The following is a 26,723-nucleotide window of genomic DNA, read 5'->3' as shown; positions in this document are numbered from 1 at the left end:
TGCAGTTTAGCCCCCTCAGTCTGACGGTCAGGCTACTGCATGGTCTTATACGGAGAAAAAATAGTAATAAAAAAATATATATCCTTGGTGTAGACTGAATCTCAGTCTCAACAGAGCACTCGTCAACAATAGAACAAAGTGAGGGAAGAGAGCGACGTGAGGAGAGGGAGAGAGAAAGAGAGAGAGAGAGAGAGAGGAAGACCGCTCACTACTCTTCTTCCTCTAATAGCCCCCTCCTCCTCTTCACTTGTTTCACCTCACACACATACACACTTTCCTAGTGTTTCTAGTAGTCGCTGCTATACCAGCCTGCAGTAAAATGACAAATACCGCTGCTAGGAGACGTTGTGCGCACGTGCCGCCGGTAAACAGACGCCCTAATTCCCGTTTGCTGCCTCCTCCGCGAGCCGTGGTCCTGCTCCTGAAAGCTCGCTCCTTAAATTATTGTTGTTATTGTTGGTTATTTGGCCTATGATAATAATGATAATAATTAGTATTATTATTCAAATGGATCTACTCTGCTCGACGCGTGTGGCTGCTGATTCGGTTCACTGTGCGCCTGCACGGCGTCTCTCCCAGACTGGAGAAAGTCGGTACAACCATTCAAAATACTACGACTGGATTCGCCTTCTCTCAGCCTGGCTGCCGTCTGAAACTAAATCTTGCTCTGTTTGCGGTAGTTTACCATGTTTACCCAAACACGCCCACTCCTCCGCTCCTGCATTGTGTGTACACGGTCTGCCGTTTGTCACGCCGGTGTAGTTGGGCTCAGTCAGTACTGTCAACACGCTCCCCTGAACACTAACAGTCAGTATGCGGCTATGCGGGGCTGTAATTTGGCAGTTCCCAGCGAACCTCTCCCGGCTCGGACCGTGGGATTTGAGCTCAGGGACTTATTGGGGCGGACGGTGAGTGCTCTGCAGCTCCGACAGCTTTTCTGTCCTGCCCATGGCTCCGTACCTGCAGTGCTGCAGAGAAAAGCGCCCCTTCCCCCACTCTGCATTATGACAAATCAAGGCAGGCAGGCAGCTGTGCCATTAGCACATCATAGCACAGTGAGTCTTCCATTGGAGAACAAACTCACAAAGCTGTAGGCTATAGCACACCGCTGCGGACTCAGACAAAATAGCCTATTGCACGTATGACACGTAGTGTCAGCAGCCTACAGTTAATCAAGTGACTGACCGAAGGGGTTAAGTGGCGTGAGTTTGTACAGTCAGGAGTGTAACAGGAGTCTTTTCACACTCGTATTTTGGAAGTGAGCAACTAGAAGGTTAACAATCATTACTAGAATAGATGTGCAGCGCTCTTTGCTTGTTCAGTTGTGCTTCAAGACTGTGCACATTATCGATGAGTACAAATATCCCAGTGATTACATTCTGCCCTACTTCTGAAGTTATAAGGTCTAGATACCACAGTGGGAATTTAATTTCTCTGTGGGCAATCAAATTTAAACATTTACTTTTCCCGGAAAAACATTCTAGTATATAAACCTTCATGGATTTTAAGGTGCACTTAAAAAGAGTCGCCAGAGTCGCTGTCCACAGTGCGGTGGTCCTGAAGCTGCACACGACTGGACACACACGATTTTGCCACAAGGAGGCTATTTGCTAAATCCTGGAGGGACACTATTGTTTTGTAGTAACGTGTATGTGATTGGCACTTCTAAATATTTCAAAGGAAACAATCCTTCCCTTTTGGTTTGGCTAACCCTCTCCACTCTCTCTCTCTCTCTCACACACAAACACATACACACAGAAACTCACCTGGGGTCCCATCAGCTTGATACAATATTACATAATTTGTATAAAGCAAACACACACATATGTCATATTCCTTTAAACGAGCAAACAATCTCAGAATTATGTGATCTACTTACTTTTTGCTATTTTCAGATACTGCAATTACACTTTCCCATGTTATGTGTCAGACTGTGGATCTCCTTCTCTAATAAGTTTTGGAACAAATGATTCATCAGTAGCAGGATGCATCAGAGCTAAATTAAAATGAAATCCACCAGAACTTTAAAAGTGAAAATTCCAGTGCAACCAATGATTTTTGTGGATCGCTACTTGTCTTTACCATCCTCAAATAAAAGATTGCAGATTACCATGAAACAAAGTGCGAGATAGCAGGCAAGGGGTTAATATAAGTAAGGTAATAGGGTGGGCTGTGTTCTTCCTGAGACAGTCAGCTCCTCCTTAACTGGTTCTGTGAATGGGCCAGTGAGGCAGTAGGGTATGAATGGCGGAGGGATCCACTGGTACTGCTGTGCATGGGAGCCGCCAGCTCTCGATTACTCACTCCCACTCCCTCAAGGGCCGTCTGCAATGCAGCTGTCCTGTGAGCCTGTGCTTCACCGTGCCCTACTTTATCCTGTCAATGCTCAAGCACTGCAGCAACGCTTCCCCAGCAGCACAAACACACGCACACATAAACATACAATGATTTACATTCTCATTACATTCTGCTGAACATGTCTACAGTAGGTCTCCTGGCTCGAAGACTTAAGATGAATTTAAACAGAATGGAGATTTTCCAGCCCTGCAGCATTTAGATTATCTAAAATGCTGATCCACAAAAGCTTTCTTATTCAAAGGGGGGGTCACACACAGCAATTTTGATATTATTTGCAAATAGTCATGAACACCAATGTCCAAACCTGCCATTGCATTTGCACTGCTGTATACACAAATAGCTATCTTATTGTCTGATTGTAACATAATTGAGATGAGACAACAAGCCTTTCTTTCCCTGAACTGATCTAAAAAATAAAAACTTTGAATATGACGATGATGAAAGTGAAAATGTCCCACTCAACACATCTTAAGACAACAGAAATAACTCTCAAATCAGTTTCTCTTGAGCAATACCAAGTGGGGCTGGGCAGTATGGTTGAAATCTATATATCACAATATTACTGGGCTGTAGAGTATAACACCCTTATTCCAAGTCACATTTGTTATAGTCTAAGGTCAGATAATATATTTTTTAAGGGCTATTAGGGTTGAAAAGCAGCCCCACTACTAAGAAAAGCTACTTTCCAAAATCTATAATAGTAAGGTTACAGCTTCTATAAGGTCTTCACTTCACTCCATCCTTACTGAACAGAAGCAGCAGACTCAAGACCCAGGCAAGTTCATATATACAACTCATTGCACATATCTTTGTTATTGTTCTACCACTGTACTCCTGTCAAGGTGGTATAACATTAATTCAAACCAAATTTCTGCAGCATTTAACATTACCCATAAACATACAATGCGTGAGTTAAGTTGCCAAAGTGCACAAAATATATATAACATGTTGTTACTACATATGTGGACACATACTGCAAGTGTGTAAAATGGAAGACAACAATTTGTCCTTTGGCACTTTTCAAAGCATTTTATAATGTCTTGCAGACTTTTTGGCTCCGAGGAGAGCTGATGCATATGAATGTGTGAGTTGTGAGAAATTTGGTTAAAGCCAAGCAAGAGAGAGGATTTTTTATATATGATGATTTAGCAGGTCATTCATCAAAATTAAGGCAAGACACAACAGGTGATTACTTACTTGATTATTTATATTAAGACAATTGTTTTTTGCACTGCAAGTTTTCTGAAATTACAGGTTTATATATGCAAATTAGGCATTATCAAATTAATTATACCTTAATTTGCATACATTTCCAGGACAGAAAAACTGAACACTGGGTGAAGCCAGGTGCAAAATTCTCAATAATGTCATTAACATATTAGAGTCAAAGATTTGGGTATATATCCTTTTTTAACTCATTAATTTAGAAAATACTGTCAACAGCCATAAAAAAAAAAAAAAATCCTTCAGAATTAAGATAGGAATATAAATGGAAAGCTTTACTATGAAACCTGTGATGACATGATGCAGGCAACTATCGCAGAACTGCATATTGTGTTACAATGCTAACTTTTAGTGAATTTAGGAGAAATCTACAGATGCAAACAGACACAAACCGCAGGAAAATAAACACCTACATTTGTATTTTGGATGTTTTCTTTCCACTAGTCTGAAAGAAGACATGTTATGGAAGCAAAATAGCCTAAAATCTCAAAATTGAAGAGTGCATGAAATAACAATATTGCCTGCCGTGTCTCACTGCAACAAAATGAATAAGGCAACAGGAGATTTGAAGAGAGAAAAAAAAACTCAGATATCAGATAGAAAGAGTCAAGCTAATGTAAAAGTGAGAGAGACGTACCATCCAGCGAGAGCCAGTCGTGCTGAGATGATGGCAGTGAAGGAAGAGCGCGGGCCTTGTACTCAAACACCACAGAGTTCGAGATGATCTGGTTACTGACAGCCACCTGCAGCGTCACCAGACCTGTGTCATGAGCTGGAGAGAGGGAAGATAATGAGACTTCAGTGCATAGACAGTACACACAATGTCACTATGATGTGTGCAGATTAATTTATCGGTAGTGACTGGCTCCATTTTCTGTGCACAACTACTCTTTGTGTAAACAGAAATATGATTTAGGGCTTCATTTACATAATGACATTATAATTGAAATATTATAATAAATACAGTGACTCACATGGTCTTCAGGTTTAACCTGCTTTATTTCAAATTAATTTCAGTAAAAATTCATTTTTGACTGTTTTGACATACAGTAGCTTAATATTATATCTAAATATCACTGAGATTCACTTGTAAAAGCAGCAACACTTTCCTTTAAAATGTAAGTGTAGAAAACCATAATACACACACAAATTGACCAGGTCAACTGCATATTATCAGCCCACAGACTATTAATTCAAACAAATACATTAAAGCTAATATTATCGATAATAGATTAACATTTCATTAATAAACATAAAGCTCAGCTACATACCCATGCACCCAAAAATAGAAAAAAAAAGTATTAACTGTATAAAAAAATATAAGATTTTACTACAGAGGCTGACATAGTTAAAAAAAAAAAAAAAAAAAAAAAACTGAAACACCAGTAGTAAATTTGAACATGGTAGACACTCCTCCTCATCAACATCCTTGTCATGTTTCATGCATGTGATCTTTGTCCTGTTTTATGTTTTACCTGGGCAGTAGCAGCGCAGCACCCCAGGCTGGATGAGAGAGGCTGGGACTGAGATCTGGTCAAACAGGCAGCTGTAGTTTGAGCTGGCCTCCTGCCAGGGCCCAGTGATCAGCACCTTTACTCCACCCTGCAAAACAGGACAAGTGGGTAAAACAAACTCATAACACTCCTGCCAAGTCAGGTTTAAGTGTCCCTGATTAACAGCAATTGTTTTCACCACGCCATCTACAGTGCAAAGGTAAGAACGGCACCAAGGAAAAGAAAACACCTGCTCTAGTCTGATCTCTGCTGCCATCATGTGGACAACCGCTGTTATTTTACTACACCGATTTTACTAAAACAGCCAACCAACTCTGACATTAAACTATTATGCTTCCCTCCAGAGGCTGAAGGAGGGTATTACTACTGACAACATAATCATAAAACTGTGCATTATGCAAGAGAGAAGTGAAAAGGGAAATCTGGTGCTTAATATATTAAGAGGTCTACTTATTATTTTGTAAAATATTTCAGTGAAATTGTTGGAACTCATCTTCATCTACAATGTTATATCCATTCTTCTCTGCTAGCACAGCTCACAATTGTTTTATGATACATTTATATTTCAAACATTTAGCTGATGCTATATATATTTACTGAAAGTCACAGCAACACGCCATTATGCTTATAAACTGCCACTACAATCTCCACATGACTGGTGGTATACTTGTCAAATTCGCACTGACTCTACAATAATGGCAAGAGCCTCTCATCAAGACTATGATGCAAAAATTTTTTTTTGTCTCTTTAGGGAACATTTCACATATCCATTCTCTTTCCATTTTTTAAACTCTCTTTTAATTTATAACTATTTTTTTAATCATCAACAGTCATTTTGCACAATCATTGTTTTCACTCATTCAGTGTGCTCATTTTTCACTGCTTTTGGTTTTGGGGATACATGAATTTAAAGTGACAGTGTAGCCAAAATCTATCTTCAGAGTATCAAACTCTCACCCCACTTAGGCTTGAAAGGTGGCTGTAAACCACATCTATCGTTCCCTATCAATCAGGCTTTTTTGCTTGTGTGAAAACCTGCTATTGGAATTCAAATACAAGAGTGCAGGTGCAGTATAACATTGCTTGAATGTACGTTGATATAGAGGACTTAAACTTTATGTCAATGTTCAATGTTCTATAGGCATCTTAACTGAAAAGAGCAGTGCTATTTACTGCTGTATCTGGTTAATATTCAGTGCGTTTTAGGAGAATACTGACTATAACTTAAGTAAAAACAATTTTTTTCAACCCAAACAACATGAAGAGGAGGCCACAGTATGTTTTTCAGCCCCTTGGTAGTGTCTGCAGCTCTAACAAGCTGCACCAGTCAGAGGGTAGGGTAGTCTGTTCACAGTCTGACAGGCAAAACCTGTGGCAAAAAAAACAGCAAAGCACTTGCTTCTGCTTGTACAGCTTATTGCTGTGAGCACACAGAAATAATTGAAGGCAACCAGAATGAGTTCATAACATTTTTCTTGAGTCAGAGCTTCTTTCATCTGGATTATAGCACCAAGACAATTAGTACGAGGACACGTGTAAAGGGACAAAAATAGGATTTAAAAATTTTGTCATGACATCCCCGTTGGATATTATTCCCTAGGACAAGTGACATGGATTCAAGCTGACCACAGCTGCAGTTGTTCATAAGCAAAGTACAAACCATCTCAAGCCTTGGTATAAGGCTATAGGGGTGAGTGTTTGATAACCAAAGGATAAGAAAATATTGATTAACCCTCTCAGGTCCATTGCTTTTTTGCTTCTGCATGAATGAAGCATGGAAATAGTTTTTCGACTTGTGTGTGTATATTTAAGCTAAAACTTCAGTTCTGTCTCGTCACTATTCTCTGTGTCTGTTAATAAATACGCAAATAAACATAAAACAATATTGTTGTATTAGGAGTACAACTTCCTGACTGAAGACAAAATCCTTAAATAATCATTTTCAGTTCATAGAGAATTTTTACTGACACATTTGCAGAACAAGCACATCAGTTTAAAATGTAACCGTGCATCCAAAGGGTTTTATATTTGTCCAGACACTGGTAAAAAAACACATCAAATGAACTTAAGTCTGGCTGTCACAGCTCCAACTGCACATTATCTAAACCACTTTGTTGGAAGTGAAAATGGTGATTGTATATGAGCTGTTCATTAAACTTACTGAAAAATTTTGAGAATATAATAGGTATTTACATTATTTAAAACCTATTGGGCTGCTCTAGTTCAAAATGAAGAATTGACTCTTTTGAGTGGAGTCCTTGTGATCCAACATCTTAGCAAACAGGCTGGCACATAATTGATATAATGAAAAGGAATGAAGGGCTAAAAAGAAGCCCCCAAAACACTGGTTGTGAAAAAAGAAATTCCCCCGTCACTCACCTCAGGGTAGGACCACTCAGGAGAGTAGTCAGTGACCATGAAGAGTCGGCCTGTGGCCTGAAGCATCCCCAGAGCCCCTTGGGCCACAGCTGCAGAAACCACCTCTGCTACATTCATGTAGGACAAGGAGCCTGCCTCTCCTGTGTTTCCCCCTGCTCCGGCCCCTCCACTCAGAGACTGGGGGCTACAGCAGGGTTGAAGGCAGAGCTCTGAGCTGTTGTAGCCTGAGCCCCTGGCCCCTCCATCTTCCTGGCCTTGCTGGGGGGCCCCACCAGCTGTGTTCTGACTATCGGAGCTGTGGGATGTGACGAGCTGGTGAGCATATAGGGCTCCTCCGGCTGACATGGTGGTTCCACTGCCATCCACTGAGATGAAGTCATTAATGAGGTCAGAGAACTGGTTTCCAAAAGAGATGTCAAAGTGATCCAGACTGATCTCCATGCCCGCCCCCCCGGCTCCTCCGTTACTGGCTCCTCCACCGAGGCCTTGGTGGGTGCTGACAGCGTTATAGAGTCCCTGGACCATGCTTGTGCCTTGGAGGAGAGGCTGCAGCTGCTGTTGCTGCTGGGAGCGGTTGCTGCCATCACTGTTGCTGTTTCCGTTATGAATTGCTACCCCTTCTCCTCCACCTCCAGTCCCTCCTCCGCCACCATCCGAAGCCTGTTGCAGGTAGTGCTCTGCGCCCCCTCCCTCTCCATTCCCTGCCCCACAGCCCTGAATGTGGTCTCCTGGCTTGAGGAGATTCTCAGATCCATTCTCAGTGGCGCCAGCCTGAGCTGAGTTCACGCTTCCTGGTTGCTCTAGACCCACCACCTCCTCATGCTCAGTGCCAAGCCCAGGAAAGGTCCCCTGGTACTGGAGCAGCTGGAGAGAGCCAGCTTGGCCAGGACCCTCTGTGGGTGAGCCTCCATTACAGTTGGCCCTGTGCTGGGTCTGGTGAGCCTGGTGGTGGTGGTGGAGGTGGCCATTACTGCCAGGGGAGTCTGTCTTCACCACCTGTAGCCCCATATAAGCTCCAGAGTCGTGGGAGTTGTGCTCCATCAAATGTGTTTTCTGGCCCATGCTGGGCCTCCCCTGCTGAGCCTGACTGGTCTGAGAGGTGTCCTGGAGGAAGAAGCTGGGTGAACGATTCTGGTGTTGCATGTGAGGACTGGACATGGCTTGACCATAGCTTGCTGTGGTTGCATTGGAAGTGTAGTCCTGCTTGGCATCAATAGCACTGAAATCCATCTGCTCCAGTGTGGTGCTGGGACTTAGACCCCCACCAGAGGGAAGCAGGGAGCCTGCAGCGGTCAGAGTAAGGCTGCCCTGGCCTGAGCCAGCACCAGATGACGCAGACACCCCACTGCCACAGTTTACTACTGCCCCCACCTGGTAGCCACTCTCCTTTGCCAGCTGCTGCTCAAAGGATGTGTCTTCTGTCTTGATGTTCTTTACCAAAGCTGAGCTGAAGGTGTAGCCGTTGTCTGCCATGGTGGGGGAGCGCTGCAGACTGCCGTTGGTGCTACTGCTGCCACCGGAGGAAGATGAGGTTGAGGAAGAGTTGCCCTCTGTCTTCAGTGCACTGCCTCCATAGGTCTGGCCCTGTTTGGGGTTGTTCAGGAAGCAGTCGGGGTCAAAGTTCATATTGGTCTCTGGGATCTTGATGCTTCCAGAGTCCAGACTGCTGGAGAGCACCAGTTCCTCAGACACTCCAGCTGTAGACAACATGGCAAGACTATCTCCTGCTGCGGTAGTCCCAGGTTCCCCTACTCCTCCACTGGGGAAGGCAAATTTGTGACGATCAGAGGTCACAGACAGCACCAGGCCCTGTGAGGTGGCATCTGCACCCATCAGGTGAGTGTTTGGACCCCCTGTAGGAGACATGCTGTAGACAGGATCTCCAGTGACCTCAGACATAAAGACACTCTGGGACAGGCCAGACATGACAGAGGCCACGTGGCTCATCCCTGTCACCACGGGGCTGTCAGCCATGTCTGGATCGCTGTTGAGGCCGCTGCTGATGGAGACAGGGGAGTTCTGCGTGGTGTCAGGGACCTCAACCTGGTTGGTGGATGACACCTCTGTGCTGTTCTGGTGCAGCAGGACAGGCTTGTGGACTTTGCCATTGCGTTTCTCCCTGGCACTGCCCCCTCCGCCTCCCCCAGAGCTTTTGCCTCCACCGTGGGCACTGTGCTCAGTCTTCCCCTCCGACACATCGTTGTTTTGTACCTCAGAGTGGGCACTGCTGTAACCCCCTGAGCGAGGGTCCACTTTAGGGGAGATGATGCGGTGTTTGGCGCTGTTGCATTTGTGGTGCACACTGCTCCCTGCACCTATACGAGGACAAACAGAGCAAACCACGTTGGGGATTTGGATAGGTGAGGAGGGTAAAGAAAGGGGAAAAAGAAAAGACAAATATATTGATTTGCAAGAACTGGATAATACTACTGTTTAAGGAGTAGAGACAAAGATGGATGATCTGTTTGTTTTTGTATTTATCAGCTTGTGAGAGAAGACTTAAATAAAACTAGCCTTTCTTTTTTAGTATACAATGAGTGAAGCGTATGAGAAGTTTTGCATGGCTTGTTACTTTAACTCTTTAGAAATGAAAATGCAAACTGGGTTATCCAGAGTCATTTCTTTTCATAAATCAGTGAACCACTGCTCTACATTGTTTTCCTGAGTTACAGCCTGGTGAAATTACACAGATTAAAATAACTGATTGACTAGCATGACATTCGAGAACAGCTGGGCTATTTCAGATATGGCCCTGATATGGTTATCACTAAACAAGAAATAACAAAAAAGGCAATAACCCTGAAACTCAATTTCAGTGTGAATCACCTACCATTAAAAGACCTCTATCACCTTGTCTGATCTACCATATAACAAACAGTATCTTTATTGAGCCTTTTTGCTTATCTCACTGAATTTTCAAATTCTCTCTTGAGAACAAACTCCATCCCACCCGCTAGCCCTTACCCAGGGTGCCCGTGCAGAGGCAGTTGTGAGTCCGGGGAGGTGGCTTAGTTTGGTGGCTGTCCAGAATCTGTTGCACTAGCTGCTCCACTGAGAAGCCAGAGCTGCTGTTCCCATTGCTGCAAGTCCACTTGATGCCATGAACTGCCGGGAGAGAGGAGGAGACAGAGATGTCAGCCAGCCCAACAGACCACCAGCCACGCCAACCCCCCGCCCCACCCACTGTCCTCTCTGTCTACCTGCCAGTTTGCCTCGTGCTGCTCGCTGGACACCTCTCTAAAATGGCCAAGGTAAAATGGTACAATAGAAAAATTCATTTTCCTGGTTTGACCTGAATGGAAACAAACAACCTGCTGAGTAGAATTTGAGTGGCATTACCTTTGGTTTTATACATGCTCTGACTATTCTTCATTACCACGTTCTCCGCCCTCTGAATAACTCTAAACTCCAGTATGTGTCCTGTTTTCTTAGTCCAGAATTGAACAGTAGTCTCACCTCTCTGGAAAGTCAAACCTTCTGTAGTGCACTGCTGATTCTCTATTGTGCCTCTTTACCTCCCATGTGTCAGTGTCTGTTGCTACTCCATGGCCTCCCCTCTGTGAGTGCTGATGAAGGTGACAACGAGCTCAATCCTTCCACCCTCCACCCTTACCCCCGACCTATGACTCTGTTCTGACAGGGAAAGCCTCTGGGGAGGAACGTCACCTAGCTGCTGCCGGATCCGCTGCTGCACCAAAGGAAAAAGAGAGGCTCTCTCCTGTAAAGCTCCACTCCCTGCCTGAGTCACACCTCGCTAGCACCTCCTAATACTTTTCTTCGCTCCACTTGCCAACCCGCCACCCCTTCTGATGAGACAGATAGTGGTTTTAGTGGCTGTAAGGTGGTAGGAGACACCACTGAGTGCTGCAGTGCTCAGGCTCTCAACCGGGAAAAAAGGTAATATTTCAGAAGTGAAGCATATTTAGACTATCAAACAAAATCAAGCCAGCTTTAATTCAAGTTCCCTACACTTCAGTACCTCCTTTAGTTAAATATTCAAGAGAGAGAGAGAGAGAGAGAGAGATATGTGAGTGAGCTTTTACAGCATGTATGAAAAACAGTAAGAATTTCTTTCTTGCATGTCTGTTTGCATATGAGATAAAAGGAAATGGAAACAGCGTAAGAGGGTGAGGGTAATGCAGATTAAAGAGAGCGCTAGTTAAAGCAAAGTGAAAAAAGCCAGGGAACATGATTGGATGACTGTGATAAGGATCTGACTTGAAAGCTTTAAGATGCTTTGGCAGATTACAGGCTGGTCACCAGCAGATGTCAGCAGAGCTGCTGTGATCAAGCTCAGATCATATGCTCCACAGACAACTCACTGTGGGAGGTTATAGAAACATAAACAGAATTCATTTTGATAAATTATGAAGTCAGATTTATTCACCCATTAATCTTCAGTGAAAAAAAAAAAAGATTGGACACCAAATGTGACAGGAAAGTTTCATCTAATGTCATTATAATTACCGCACAAATGATTGTGTCTGTCTGGAGACCTCATCAGAGAGTGCGGCTTGAGTCTCCATTCACCTCCTGACAGTGTGTAATGCAAACAGTACAAATGAGATGATGCTAGTATTATTAACACGAAGATGATAAGGCCATTGGAACACGAAAACTGCCGTTATGAATCTCCTTCCGTGACTGAACCAGTAGGGAAGCTGCGGGACAGAAGAGCATCCGTTCTACTGATCTGACTCAGGGAGGGTGACCAAGCACACTCAAAAGATATTTGCCTTATATTTAAGATTATGTATTTTAATTGCATATATATATATATATATATATATATATATATATATATATATATATATATATATAGAGAGAGAGAGAGAGATACCAGATTTATATTGCATAAACCTAAGCATTTTAAACACATTGGATTTATTATTACTATTACATAAATCTCATTCTTACACGCTTCATTTATGTTTGACTGACAAATATGCATCATATTAAATTTATTAGTTTGTTTATGTTAAAACTGTATATATAAATCTGAAATATTAGGCTATATATTTGTTTGAGTGCAAGAGTGAGAGCCTAATGTGACAGCTTACATCCACCATGTAGAGCCATCCCTATTTGTCCAAACAATCTTGTCTCCCCTCCACCCTGATCCCTCATGCCAGAATTGCCACAGCCCTCTTCATCCAGATGGACATCACCCCCGGAGACTCTGGGTTGTTGACGTACAGTTACCACCGTGTCTGCCTGTCTGCTTTTCTCATTGAGGGTTATGTTCCAAAGCAGACATGACAGGAGCAGTGCCACTAGGCTTAATCCCAATGGCAGCAGCAGCAGAGGCACCAAACAGCAACCCAGTCACATCATCATCCTGATGACTGCATCCTGTCATGAGCAGCATCACATAGCCCTAATGACAAATACAGTTGATCTGTGGGACACACGCATATCCCATCTGGTTGCCTCTGCACCGCTGGGCACTATATGGGACAGTGGAATACAACAGTTTACATGATGGCCAGCCCTGTCTGTCTTGCCTTGGTCTTTTCTTCTGTGGCTCTGTCTGTCTGGCCTGGAGACAGGCCTTCTGTCTGTCTGAGTGTTTGTTAAAGCCGCTCATGCACTATCTGTCAGCAGGCTGGGGGCATAGCTGGGGAGAGTGCTGCGTGTTTATAGCATTAGACCAAAAGAGTGAATCAAGCTGGCTGCCTTGTCTATGGAACTGTAGCGTGACTGAGTAGTGATGCCACTCTCTTACCCCCCTTCTCACCCCTTTGCTTCTTCTCTTTCTCATCAAACACTGTAGGGTGGTAAGGAGGACAAGGTCAGACAAGGCCATGTTTCACAGGGCTTATATTTGAACTGCTTCGTGTGAGCATCCGTGCATGTGAAAGTTTTTGTGACTGAGAGCACGAGTGCACGCATGTGTTTTTGTCGTGGGGAGACAGAATAAGCTCAACTGATCCATGAAATCCACATTTTTCCTTTGTTGTTTTTTTTGTATCATTAGAGGTGTCAAATGGCTTGTGTGCTGAAATATCGTGAAGAGAATAACAAAAGGGAAGAGCAAGATGGAATAGGGCAATTATACCGCAAAAGTTGACATTGTTGTGGAAAAATAACTATTTGACATGAATCCGAGGTTCCTTAGCTGACAAAAATCAGCTCGTGAAATAGGATCCATCATCATTATATAACAACAGTGCACTAACGTACAGCCACACACGTACCATATATGACCCTGTGTCAAACTGTGCACTGATGCAATCTTGCACTCTGCACTCAAGTCAGAGTCAAACTATGAAGTCTGATTCTAGATAAAGGGAAAAGGAAAATCTGTTCTGCTATTTTCCTCTGAGGAATCATGGAAGTTCTGCTATTTACAGAAAATGAACCATAGCACTGCTCACATATAATATTCCTGTGCAGTGCAAAAACATATCTGCTAATACATGCATGTTGTATGGTGAGAGCTAATGTATAATTTAACATTAAATAATGCATGGATAATACAGCATGACTTTATCACAAGTATGTGCTCCCTACATTGGGATGGGGGGGGTCGTTATCTCACAGGACCACTAGATGGCAATGTTGTTCCATCACTGAGCTTGTGTTGACATGCTGGCTGTTCCAAGAAAAAGAGACAGGGATAGAGAGGAGAAGAAAGATAGAAAGCAAAGACAGAAAGCACGAGAGGGATTTTTTTTTTTGCTCTTTATGTAGCCCCCTCATGTAGCCTGGCAGCTAGAAGGCATCTCACACTCTCTCCCTCTTTGTCCCAACAACTCCCAAAGTTAATGACTTCACGCATTACTGCAAATTGTGCTTGGTTTTTACATTAAGCCACAGACGTAATGAATACAGTAGGCCGTTGTTGCTCATCTGCTGTCCTGAGGTAAGACTTTATGTTAAAATATTTCCTAAAACTGATAGCGAGCACAGCAGTGAGGAGGATAACAAAATGGCCAAGATCTCAGTGATGATGGTCTGGACTGCCTTGTCAGTATGCAGCCAGCATGCGTGTGTGCTTGTAAAGCTGCTGACACGTTCCTCTTTACCTGGCCACATCACCAATAATTGGCCATCGGAATATCAGTCACAGCCCTGCTGGCCCCTGCCAGACACACCCGAATCACAGTCTGGTTATAAAGGTATCTTAACAGCTCTCTGAAAGATTTTCAATGCCCCACAAGCCCCGTTTGGCTATTATCATCATCAGACAAACCCTGACTTTTTCCAAAACATTGCCTCATCCTTTGGGCAGGTCTAGAGACTCATAAAAAAACACATAGTGCATCTCACAGAGCATTAGTAAAGCTGATAACAACAGGGATCAATCCATTGAGGGGGGAGAGAGACAAGGAGAGCCAGAGAGAGGGTGGATGGGGGATTTCTGGTGAGTCAAACATTCTTGCTCCCACGCACTAACATGAATCAATAACCAGCCTGCCGCCCTTCTCTGCCTTGACTTCCTTCACGGGCCAGAGAGGAGGTGCACTCTCAGCCTGACCAGAATGGTGCCAGAGGTCTAGGGGAAGAGCTGAACTTTGACCCGTAATTCGCAGATGGCTCCAGGAGGAGCACAGAGTCATATAACAGTGTGGAAACACTGGGCGAAGATGCTATTCGACTGAGGTGCTGAGGGCACTTAGTGTACTAACTATCAGCAAATAGGACTGGACATTAAATCCTCAGACGAAAACAACAGCCACTATGTTTAGTCTTTTTATGCATCAGACTTGTAAAAACTATCAAAGCCTCTAAAAAGGAGACAGCAACTGTTTATATCTAAGGCTATGAATAAACGTTGGAACTGGGATGATAACAACTGATGAATGGATACTTCTGAATGGGATTTTTGAAATACTCACACATGGGCTTGAGCTGGCCGATCAGCTCCTCCTTGGTCCACTTGGCCCACTCCTTCTTGTCTGTATTGATGGAGCACAGGATCGGACCACATGGTTTCCCACAGTCCTCAATGGCTGGAACATTCAAATAGTGGACGAGCACAATATCAGGGTTCTGTGGGGGGAAAACAGAGAGGAAGGGTGGGTGGGTGGGTGGGTGTTAGACGAGATGTCACACTAGGTAGACTCGGTTAGATAGGGAGCGCAGTTTCTTGAATATAAAATAGTTGAGTGGTGGTGACACTTAGATAGTGTGGCTCAGCTGTGAGGGCTTTTATGTGGAACATGCCAGCTGGTTGGAGAGAAGTAAAATGTTGCTGGAGTATAAGCAGTGCGTGGTAACCCCTCACACAGACAACAGAGCCCAGGAACAGAGGAGGAAATGCACAACTCAAAACACAACCAGGGAGCAGAACAAATCTAGGATCAGAAATCTGCAATAATCTCACTCATTACGTGACTATCTGTATCTCCAAATGTGTGTGCGTGCGTGTGTGCTTGGATGCGTATACTAGTGTGTGTGTATTTGTATGTGCATATGTGTGATAATTACAATGTGTGCTCATGTAACACACTTATGGCATTTTGTCAAGTCCTCCCACATGGTGAGCTGATGCCCTCAATTAACTCTGCCTGTATTTACCAAGTCAAATCTCAACAATTTGCTGCCTGCAAATTGTTACTGGGTTACCTCTGCAAATTCCCTAAATTGACAGCTTATGGATAATAGGTAGCGTTTAAAGGAATGTTGGTGTCGGCATGAATAACATCAATTCGCTTCTGTAATCATGAAAAGCTTTGATTACGGGGCATGGCAAAAAATCACACAAGGAATGTTCCTGTTTCAGTCCTTATCGCTTCCAATTTATCATAAACATCCGATCCCACACAAACCTAGCACAGTACAACATCCCCATAGTGACACATAGGATACAAGTAAAAGCTGCACTGATTACAACAGACCTGGAGGCAGCCAAATATAGGTATACAGTATATGGAAGAAAGATTGTAAACAGATGTATGAATAAAGTACGAGCGTGCACGCAAAACCACACTCACGCACGTGCACGGACTTGCAGCTAAACAAGACGCAAGAATCGACAAACCAACAAAGACCTTGATAGAGAAAAATGCCGTGACAACATGTGTGCGTGACTGCAGTTTGAAGCTTCATCAGTACTAAGTGGCAAATAAATCACAGCGCTGCTACTGTAGGTCTGTGCTCCCTCTCAGTGTGTACCATTAATCTGGGAGAACACCAACAGCCCCCCCCTTCTCCCCTTTCATCAGGCAGGGGTGTGGTTGGGGGCAAACACATCCACATAAACAATTACTTCTCTGAAAAAAAACCAAAAAGCATCCCAACAACCACCAGCATCTATGACGTGTCTGGCCAGTCACAGCTCCAGTAGAGGAGCAGGAACAAGGCGTATGTAAAAGCAGTCTCAGCAGGACACGCTGGAGCTGGACATTGCACTGCGTTATCTCACTCTTCTCCTTGTCCCCTGTCATTGGTATGGACACTAGGTGACGACTGCTGCACTGTTTGGATGGAGATGGCACGGGGCGGTGTGCGATGCACCCAGATGGCACCACCAGCTGTGTCAATAGCTAAGAGATGCCCCTCAATCTTTACTAGGAACGAGAGCGGCGAATGTAGAAGGCTTCATTCAATTACGAGCGCACATGAATGTATGCGGATGTACGGGTGCAAGCGGGAACATGCACAGACACACAGCTCGAGCATGAACACACACACACACACACACACACACACACACACACACAAACAGACTGAGCATGGAGAAACACATTAGCATTCTATAACAGACACATACTGTATATAACACATACTCAAAAGACGCACAAGGGGTATCTGAACAAAATCACACACGTGGTTACAAACAGTCTCCTCCCTCCAACACCCACACGCCCAGCTGTTTCCTCCCTTTTCACACATACTGTAGCTACACAAACATGCACACACATATGGACTAAACACCAAGGGAAGAGAGCATGTGGCAGCCCATCCAAACACACCTAATCTTTGTCTCTGTGCTTTACTATTAGGAATCTGCTATCTGTTGTAAACCAAGGAGGGACCCAGAGGTGCCTGGAACTTTCGCTCTCCTCTCTCTCTCCAGTTCCTGCTTCGCTTCTTCCTCGTCTCACTTTACAGCATGTTTCACAGTTCTCTCCCAACTCGAGCCCACCTCCACTTTGAGAGGGAAACAACACAATGAAAATGTAAAGCGTCACATAAATCTATCAGGATGGTAATTTAATTTAATTTCCTGCTGGCTGCTTTCTTTTTCCACAGTGTAATATCAGGAGTTGGTTCTCCAGGAGCAGGTGAAAAAGGCTGAGGGGGAACTTTTTGCCTGGATACTATTTTCCGGAGAAAATGAGGTCTCATTAACTTATTGATTAATTGTGTAATGTAGTCTTTTGGTTGTTTTTTCAATCGTTCCCCACGCGGGTCTCAGGGCAGCTTTCCAGGCCTCACTTCCACAGTGGAGGGGGGGAAGACTGGGATACGGCTGCAGGAGCCTGTGTTGAGCGTGTAGATGAGGATGAGAAGCTGTTTGCATCTGTGTACATGCGTTTGTATGATAATATATGTGTATGCGAGCTTGAGCCTACAAATACATATGTGTCAGCATGTTAGCAATATCTGTAAGCATGTGTGTCAACAATTTCACATGTAAGGCGTGAACGTATCGCTTATGTGTAAAATGTAGCATGTCTCCAGCCAGCGTTTTGATGTTGCTGTGTTGTGTTAATGTTTACTGCGCCTCCGTAGAACAGATGGATAGATGTTGAGCTAATTACTAGCAGAGTCTTGGGGAGTCAGCCATGGGGGCGGAAGGCCTGCTGAGTGGGTGGTGGAGCTCCTTCCTGCCCCTCCTTTCACCACTCTCTCACAAGCACACATGCACAAATACATCCGTACACAAAGACTATAAAAAAGAACGCACAGTCATGCACACACACACACACACACACACACACACACACACACACACACACACACACACACACACACACACACACACACAGACGATCGCAGTCTAATACATAGTGCAAGAGACACGCATGAAAAAGTTGGCGTGCCAAAACTCACACACACATTTGCACACACATGCATATGCGATATCCAAGACATCGCCATCGCAACCGGAGGATAAAGGTGCTGTTGTAGCCAGGCAACAGGTTTCTCTGGCACCCACGCACTTAGAGGCAGCCAGTGCTCCTACGATCTCTCAGTGACTGCCTACCTCGTCCTGAAGTCATACACCCTGTTCTACTCCAAAAGACAAGGATGGAGAGAAAGAGAGAGAGTCGCTAATGGAGCTGAAGACACACAAGGATTTAGATGTCGGTGGAGACAGATACAATGACCTTCTATTCTGTGCAGAATGTGAGGCAGTGGATGTGTATGTTCAGCTGCAGCTGAGATATAACTAACTGAGACTCGAGTACAAAGCACATATATTGGTGGAATCTGTGGTATGAGTGGTCAAGTAATGTGTCTGCTGTCTTGTTAAATCTCGGTGACCTCTGCCATTCTCTTGCAACACCTCCATGTAGCTGCTTCTATGACAAAAGCCCCTTTTATACAGCCGGTCCAAAGCAGGAATGGCCGCCTCGCCGTTCTGTATAAAAGGTATGAACCTGGAATGGGTTGTGTGTGTGTGTGTGTGTGTGTGTGTGTGTGTGTGTGTGTAGGGGGGGGGCACATTAAGTCGACAGCGGAGGTTGACGTCTGTGTAAAAGGGAGAGCCGTTATGGTGGCACAGACGCCGACGTCACGTTTCTGATTCCTGAACGCCAACATCTAAAATCACACACTGGGGCAACAATATGCCGACTGTTTGTACACAAGCATAACGAGGGGTCTTCTTCATGGCAATTTAGTGGGATCCCTGTTTAAAAGAGGCTAGAGAGAGAGTTTTCAGATAGAGATATGTGGAAAGACAGAGAGGCAGAGACAGTAAGAAGAATGAGAGTAACAGCTCTTATATTGTCAGGCAGCCAGCTCTGCTCCATGGTTATACTCTAACATAGTAGGCCTCGCTTTCACAACCCGTGCACAAGAGCGATAAGAACACCATTAACATGAAAGGATCTTAATTGAGAGGGGATGCTTCATGGAACGTGGATGAGGCGAGGAGTGCACGGGGAAACCTTGTTTCTCTCTGATAAAATAACCCCCACCGAGGAATGGGGGCTTCAAAGTCTGTCATAGTGAAGGAAGGAGCAGAGCAGACAGGGGCTCAGGTATGGGAAAAGCTCCCTCCTTTTCCACTTTTACTCTGAGGAAAGAATAGTGGAAAATAAGCAAAGGAGGAAAGGAATGAGACAGCTCTTCATGGGAGAATTGAACTAGCACGCTACAGGGATATCCATTTCAATACAAAATATCATGAAAGCAGGAGCAGTCAATTGTTTTGTCACAAACATTCAGCATCAAGGCATAAATACAGAGGGGAGGTGCATGTGTTGGTATATTTGTGTTTGTGGATCTATCTGTGCCTTTGTATATTTGTGTCTGCCTACATTAAATTATAAATAGAGTGTGAATGAGTGTCTAGAGGCAGATTTCTGTATGTTGGTTGGCGTACGTACATCAGTATGCATGCAGAATGAGTGCAATGAGCTGTGAGTCTCAGTCTGAGTGCATCTGCTATTGTAACTGCATATTCATGCTATTTGTGCGTGTGATGCATATTAGAATTTGTGGTGTGCATCTCTTCAGACGTCTGTGCAGTTTCATGTGGATACAGAACATCTGTATGTGTGTGTGTAAATGTGTGTTTGGTGTCGTGTGCTGTGGTCCGCTGAATGGGTACGAGGCCCCGCTCTCTCGGCTATGCGGGGGCAGTTGCCCTGGCAGTGGCATGGTGATGGATGGCATGGGGTGCCAGTCATTAGGCAGCCTCCTGGCCTCTGGCACTGAGGTTGCACTCTTAAACACCGCCCTCCCCCGCCTGTCCCCAAACACCACTGCTCATTTCAAGGTCAGCTGCCTCTGTGGTGCTGTAAGTTCACCTCCACAAGGCACAAGACTTCTTCCTTTTGTTTGGAACCTTTATCGCTCACTGCCAACGGGTGTGTTTTAGACTGTGGGGGTGGCTGGCTGGTGCCTTGCCTCGTGCAGACACACAGAGGCACAGACAAACACACACACACACACACACACACACACACACACACACACACACACACACACACACACACACAGTACACGAACACACACACACACGAGGTAAACAAAACTCTACGTCAAACCTTCCCAAAAAGGCAGCAAACAGCCTGAAGCTCCCGTCTAGGTAGCAGAGTAATCCCCTATCTGAACCCGCTTCCCCCCACTCTCTCTCCAGGTCTTCTATGACAAACTCTTTGTTTAAATGTTCCCAGTTTAGAATACAGACATCCTAATTGGGGTGTCTGGAGTCAACGCTCAACTTAACTGCTACAGTTCACCCTCTGCTGCACGTGGCTCTCAACCAACTGCAAAACTGCCTGAGTGCCAAGCTAAAACAATTCCTGGGGTGGGTACCAATCCAGGGGTAAGAGTCAGTTTACAGCAGGTTCCTTAATGTGAAGTGCCTCAACTGCCTCTGTCCAAAGTCTGTGAGAGGCACGGGAGGCATAGCAGGAGATCCTGATTCAGGGAAGATTCCTACTGCACCTCTTTACCTCCACTACCTAGTGTACTGGCTGGGAGATATGAAAGGCAGAACTTGGAACTTTTGAGGAACAGGAAGAGGCCAGCATGTTTGAGCGTGTTTCAGAGGAAGCCAGAGGCTGAGGCCTGTGATGTTTAATTCAGTAGCACATAATCACTCCGATGGAGTTGAGAGCGGGGCTTTAAATAACTCAGCTTAGAGGGGCAGAACTGCTTCACTCTGGGTGGGGGAATGCAAGTGTGTGTGTGTGTGTGTGCGTGTGTGCGTGCGCGTGTGTGTGCGTACATGTCTGTGCACTTGTGTGTGTGCGTATGTGTGCGCACATGTCTGTGCACTTGTGTGTGTAATTGTGCAGATATGTGAGTGCATTCCACATTTCTACATGTTTGTGAGTGAGTATGCAAGAGAGTGCTTCTCTATTTTTGTGTGTGGCTCCTCCCTGCTTTGAAATATTTTATTTGTGCAGTGCACCACAGTAAAAGGTGGAGTGTGTTTGTTGCTGTGCCAAGCGTCTGCATGCATTACAATAAAAGTGCAAAAGGCCAGTATTCAGAGCCTGAATATGGAGGAGCATTCTGGATGCCAAGCAGGCAGGCAGTAAGTCAGGCGGTAAGCTGGGCAGTGAGGCATTGAAGCCCCTTTAGCTGCCACAACTCAACTCACAGTTTACAGCCCACTTATTCTTCCTAAAGCCCTTACAGAGCACACTACCCTCTCCATTAGTTGTGGTGGTCCCAAGTGAGAGGCCACGCTGCCCAGGGGCAAGCAGAGAAAGGGCCATCAGGAGCCCATCCGGCTGCCATAATGGCCTTGGCTGAACCCATGGCACTGATCCTAATATTCAGTGGCCATCCAGGTGACACTGAGTCACACTGGAATAAAGGAAGGGAAAGGAAGTTACTGAGCCCTCTCAGATGCACGGAGGATTTAACCGTGTGCTCTCTCTTCATGGTTCTTTTCTTTTGTTTCCGCCTCACAATACCTCTCAACCTCTGGCTTTCTCTGAGTCTTTTCCACTTGCTTGCTCTCTCATTTTCATCTCTTTCTCTTAGGACATAGTGCAATTCATTTGGAGGAGGAAAACACAGCTAATGCCATCTCTCTCTCACTCTGTCTCTCTGCTCCCTCTCTTCTGCTCTCGATCCCTTTCATATCAGTGTTGAGTCTGATTTGTTTGTGTGCGTCGTCTTTCTCCCCGTGCCAGTCGACAAGGCGGGCTATTTATGTGCCTCTGCCCATGTCTGTGAGCGAATCAGGACTTCATAGGAGCAGCCAGGGGAGAGAGATGTGCTGGTGCATTTCTAAACAGGGAGTCACAGGGAGGACTGATGTGTGTCCAGCAGCAAGACAGTCCAACCTGGCCACTATCTGCCTCTGCAACGGCCCACTGAACAATAATAGATAACACTGGTTGTCAGCATCGGCAACAACAGCAACTGTTGATGTTGTAACAGAAAACGGACCCAGTCAAGCACGATCTCTAAGAGCACAAATGCACATATATGTAGATATGTCCCTCACCAGACACACATCAAGAGACTTACACACAATGACGACAGCAATGGCCACAGGACTGCTGAGGCTGTATGCTCAGTCAAACATGGTGAGGGGCTCATTATTATTACTGGGCTGGATACTGGAGCAGCCCCAGAGCTCAGCTTGGCAAGACCTCTCTCTGGAGACGCACACACACTAGCCCTCTACACACACTCATAAACACACACTCATGCACACACACACACACACACACACACACACACACACACACACACACACACAACACACACACACACACACACACACACACACACACGCATACACACCATACAAATGGGTAATCAAACGTCTGCCCCTGGGAAAAAATGCTCAAATGGTTTCCTAGCAACCAGTGGTGTGTATTGGGTCCACATGAAAAATGAAAAATAAAGACAGTGTGTGAGTGTGCGGTTGTGTGTGAGACAGAATGAAAGAATGAGGTTCAGATAAACAGTGCATATTAGAGAGAGATAGAGGGGTTTATGGGGTGAAGTACGGAGTGGTCAGAGATAAGAAGTCGTGAATGGGATATGAAAAGGTAATGAAGAGAGAAAGAGAAAAGGCGCCATCAGAAGTCTGCCAATCTGATCGACAAACAAAAGCATTTCCCCAGCCTCGCTGCAGGGGCAGTGTTGACTGCGAATTGAGCAGGTCTGCAGACAGTTAAGGTCATGGGAATGTGTTGTCAAATCACAGCTCAGAGAGAGATCATCATGGGAATAAATCAGTATCTTACACACTGTTACAAATATGTAGCAGCGCTGCAGGGCAGGGGATTATGCAAGAAGCAAAGCATAGGCTTTGGAAAAATGGCCTAAAACGCAGTGCTGCATATCACAACGGGTTCAAATGCAAATCAAAGGGGGTTGTGCTGTACCAAAGTCACACAATCAGGTGAGAGTAGTGGTTTGTAAAATCACTGCAGACCACAGTACAAAGAGGCATAGCTGAATCTCTGGGGCTCTGAAGAGTTTTTTGATCATTGCTGAACATTATAACCAAAACACAGCAAGTCCCCTTTAAAAAACGATTCGACAGAAAGTTACATTTTATTTGTTTATCTGTGTGCAAGTGTGTGAAATGTGAGGAGCAAAACGGCGTGTAATAGTGTGAGTGTGTGTTTTCCATAAGATACTAGTGTGTGTGTGTGTGTGTGTGTGTGTGTGTGTGTGTGGGTGTTGTGTGTGCATGTTTGGTACTTCTCTCTGTAAAATTGTGTGCGTGAGGTAGTGAGAAGCATACTATCTCCATCCAGCAGCTGCCACAAAGAGGCTTCCCAAAACAAGTGCGGGGCCGTGACAGAGACAGAGCGACCGCAGCCTTCTGGTGGTGTAATAGGAAATTAATTGAGACCATCAATATGGTATTAATCATTAAAGCACAGGTGCTGAGGTGGCACTTTACTGACTGCACTACTGTTGGCAGCACTCGCACATACACAAAGTAAAAGTTTGACCTGCTGTTTTGCAAAAATGGAGGTGGGGACAAAGAGAGAGAAGTAGAGACGGAAAATGAGAAAAAGGAAAGTGTGTATCGTCCATTTAGACACACAGAGACGGTGGAGCAGTTTTTATACACAGTCATCCAAGGTCATTCTTGCTTTGCCCTGAAAAGTGTTAAGTGTTCACCTCTTTTGAGCTCCCTCTGATAGTGACTAAATAGTGAGACAGAAATTGAATAAGAGGCGGTATTTTGAAAGATGTTCAAATCGGAACATGTCAGGTAAATTTGGGGGAAATATTCATCAACTCCCTTGGAAGCAATGTTTCTTATAACACCTAATCCTTCGTGAGGCAATGCACAGTGAGGACGGGAGTGCCGGTGTTAATCAGCCAGAGGTGAGCCAAATTGCAGCAACTACATTAAGCCGTTAAGCACACCGCGTCTCCCAAATTGTTGAAGGTGTCTCACTGAGATGAATGCTTCTTCTTATGAATAATACATCACACGCCGGCATACACACAGACAAAACCAGACACATCCTTCAAATATGTGCGCATGTGACTGCACATGAACACAGACGCACGCACACACAAAAAAAAAACATGCACCACTGTGTGTGTGTGTGTCTATGTGCGTCTCGTGCTGAGACAGTGCGACAGCTGTGCATGATGGGGTTTGTAGTGTGTGCGGCGGAGTTCGACAGGCGCGATATTCGCAACGCTGTCTTTCTTTGGACCCTGTGAAGTTTAGTTTCAACTAGCCTCCACAGGCACGTTACACCAAACCCTCACCACCCCATGTCTGTCAGTGTCAAGGCTGAAACCTATGAAATGTTTATGATTCAGGAGCTGTAGATAAGATGGAGATTGATCTGGATCGAAAGGCAAATAAGATTGCCAAAGCCCAGAGTCAGCTGAAAAGGAGGCAGAGGGAGCAGAAGGGGGGGGGGGGGGGGGGGGGGGGGGGTGCATTAACAAAGGTCTGGGCCTGAGAGAACGCGGAGTAATGAGTACTTCCTCTACGCACATTGAATAGGGGGGAGAGAGTATGGACACAACATCATGACCAGCTGAATGATGCTCCTTGTGTGTGTGTGTGTGTGTGTGTGTGTGTGTGTGTGTGTGTGTGTGTGTGTGTGTGTCTGTGTTCGGTCCTTTTGCCTGATTGCTGCCATGGCTTGAGACTTGCAGCTCTTGACTACTGACACTATCTGTGTTCAGTGATGTGTCTGAGAGGCTGGGCACGCCGAGTGATGCCATCAAAAAAAAAAGAAAAAGAAAAAGAAAAAAAAACAGCAGCTACATTCAGGCTATTTGCTGGCAAAGATTAAAAATGTACATGTTTTCCTTTGAGAATTAGCTGGATAGGTCAGTGTCAGGAGACAAGGGAAGGCACTGCATCTGAAGTTTTCAGGTGAAAACATGTTAAAGAAAGTGACACATGGACATGGCTACGAGCCAGTAGCACTGTGCAAACCATCAATATGGGAATTCATGGGAGAACAGAAAGCTCTGGCTCTCTTTAACACATGTGCGATAACATATCAGCTTTGATTTGCAATGTCTAACAGTGGAACAAAAGGGAAAATGATGTAATCAAATAGAACATTTTTCAAAGGGCCAGAGGAATGCGTGTGTATGCATTAATATGTGTATTTGCGTGTGTGCATATTGGATGGATGGAAGGATAAGACCCTTTGATGTATCTCCTGACAGCCACAGCCAACTTGCAGGAGGAGAACAGAGCAGAGGCCACCAGAGAGTTGGGGCCCGAGCCCTGGGGCCTGTTCCCTCCCTCCCCCTCTCAGCCTGACTTCCCCTCCCTCTTCTGATCAATACTGGGTGCTAATCACTGAGGACAGTATGGTAGCCCTGTCTTTCTCTCATCTCCTCTCTCACTTTTTCTTCTCATGGTTTTACAACCTCTGCTTCTGCCATGCTATTGCTAGCTAGCATAGATTACACACACTTCCTTGTCCTGCGCGTGTGTCTATGTATGCGTTTGTGTGTCTCCACATGTGTCCACACCTTTGCATGTGTCGGCCACACACACACATTCTGCCAGTGTCTCTATGCATATTTGTGAAAGGGACTCAGTTTGAGTCTCTGTAAATATGTGAACAGGCTTATACAAGGCTGTTAAAATGTGTGCATGTGTCTGTGTACAACAAGATAAGAGAATATCCTTGAAAAAGCAACAGCAACATAAACCCCAGTGAATTATGAGCAGCATGCATAAACTTGAATAATAACACATCCCCTCATTTCGGTGGCTTTATCCCAGTTATCTAATTGCCCATGTCTTTCTTTTTTCTTTAATAAACTAATGAATGTGGCTGGGCAGAGGCCTGGAATCATATAGGCAGCAATAAGTAGCACTGCTTTAAACCCCAAACTGCATCAGAACAGCTGAATAATTTGTAGGAGAAATAATTACGGGGCAGAAGAGCAGACATCAATCCTGGAACACCGACAGTGCCCTCGCTGGAAACTACCTCACCCATAAGCCAAGGCTCCATTAGGTATTGTCTGGGGCCTACAGGCTAATTTGTTTGCATCAATAATACATTCAAAGGATTTATCTAACTTGCAAATGAGTGTTCATTTACTGGTCCAGGAGGCAGGGAGGAGAGCAGGCAGCAGGAGAGAAGGTGTGAAAGGCTGAAACAGCTGGTTGGGGCTATCTGGGACACAGTT

General features: G+C 44.9%; 1 protein-coding gene across 10 annotated transcripts in view; it reads right to left on the bottom strand.

Moving 5' to 3' along the window:
• The window catches only part of camta1a (calmodulin binding transcription activator 1a), a 284,590-nt gene that overhangs the window by 22,066 nt on the left and 235,801 nt on the right, over positions 1 to 26,723 (bottom strand). For 8 of the 10 annotated variants that reach the window (XM_056383864.1, XM_056383860.1, XM_056383861.1 and 5 more), the window contains 5 exons: positions 15,317 to 15,470; positions 10,440 to 10,580; positions 7,476 to 9,790; positions 5,058 to 5,184; positions 4,220 to 4,354 (listed from right to left, as the gene is read on the bottom strand). In XM_056383864.1, coding sequence (XP_056239839.1) covers positions 4,220 to 4,354; positions 5,058 to 5,184; positions 7,476 to 9,790; positions 10,440 to 10,580; positions 15,317 to 15,470 — 2,872 coding nt within the window. The remainder of the gene's footprint in view (positions 1 to 4,219; positions 4,355 to 5,057; positions 5,185 to 7,475; positions 9,791 to 10,439; positions 10,581 to 15,316; positions 15,471 to 26,723) is intronic. The other 2 variants (XM_056383865.1, XM_056383869.1) reach the window with 1 other exon arrangement.

The sequence above is a fragment of the Seriola aureovittata genome, chromosome 9, assembly GCF_021018895.1.
Source record: "Seriola aureovittata isolate HTS-2021-v1 ecotype China chromosome 9, ASM2101889v1, whole genome shotgun sequence".
Taxonomy (NCBI): Eukaryota; Metazoa; Chordata; class Actinopteri; order Carangiformes; family Carangidae; genus Seriola; species Seriola aureovittata.
This window is presented reverse-complemented; position numbering and strand designations above follow the sequence as displayed.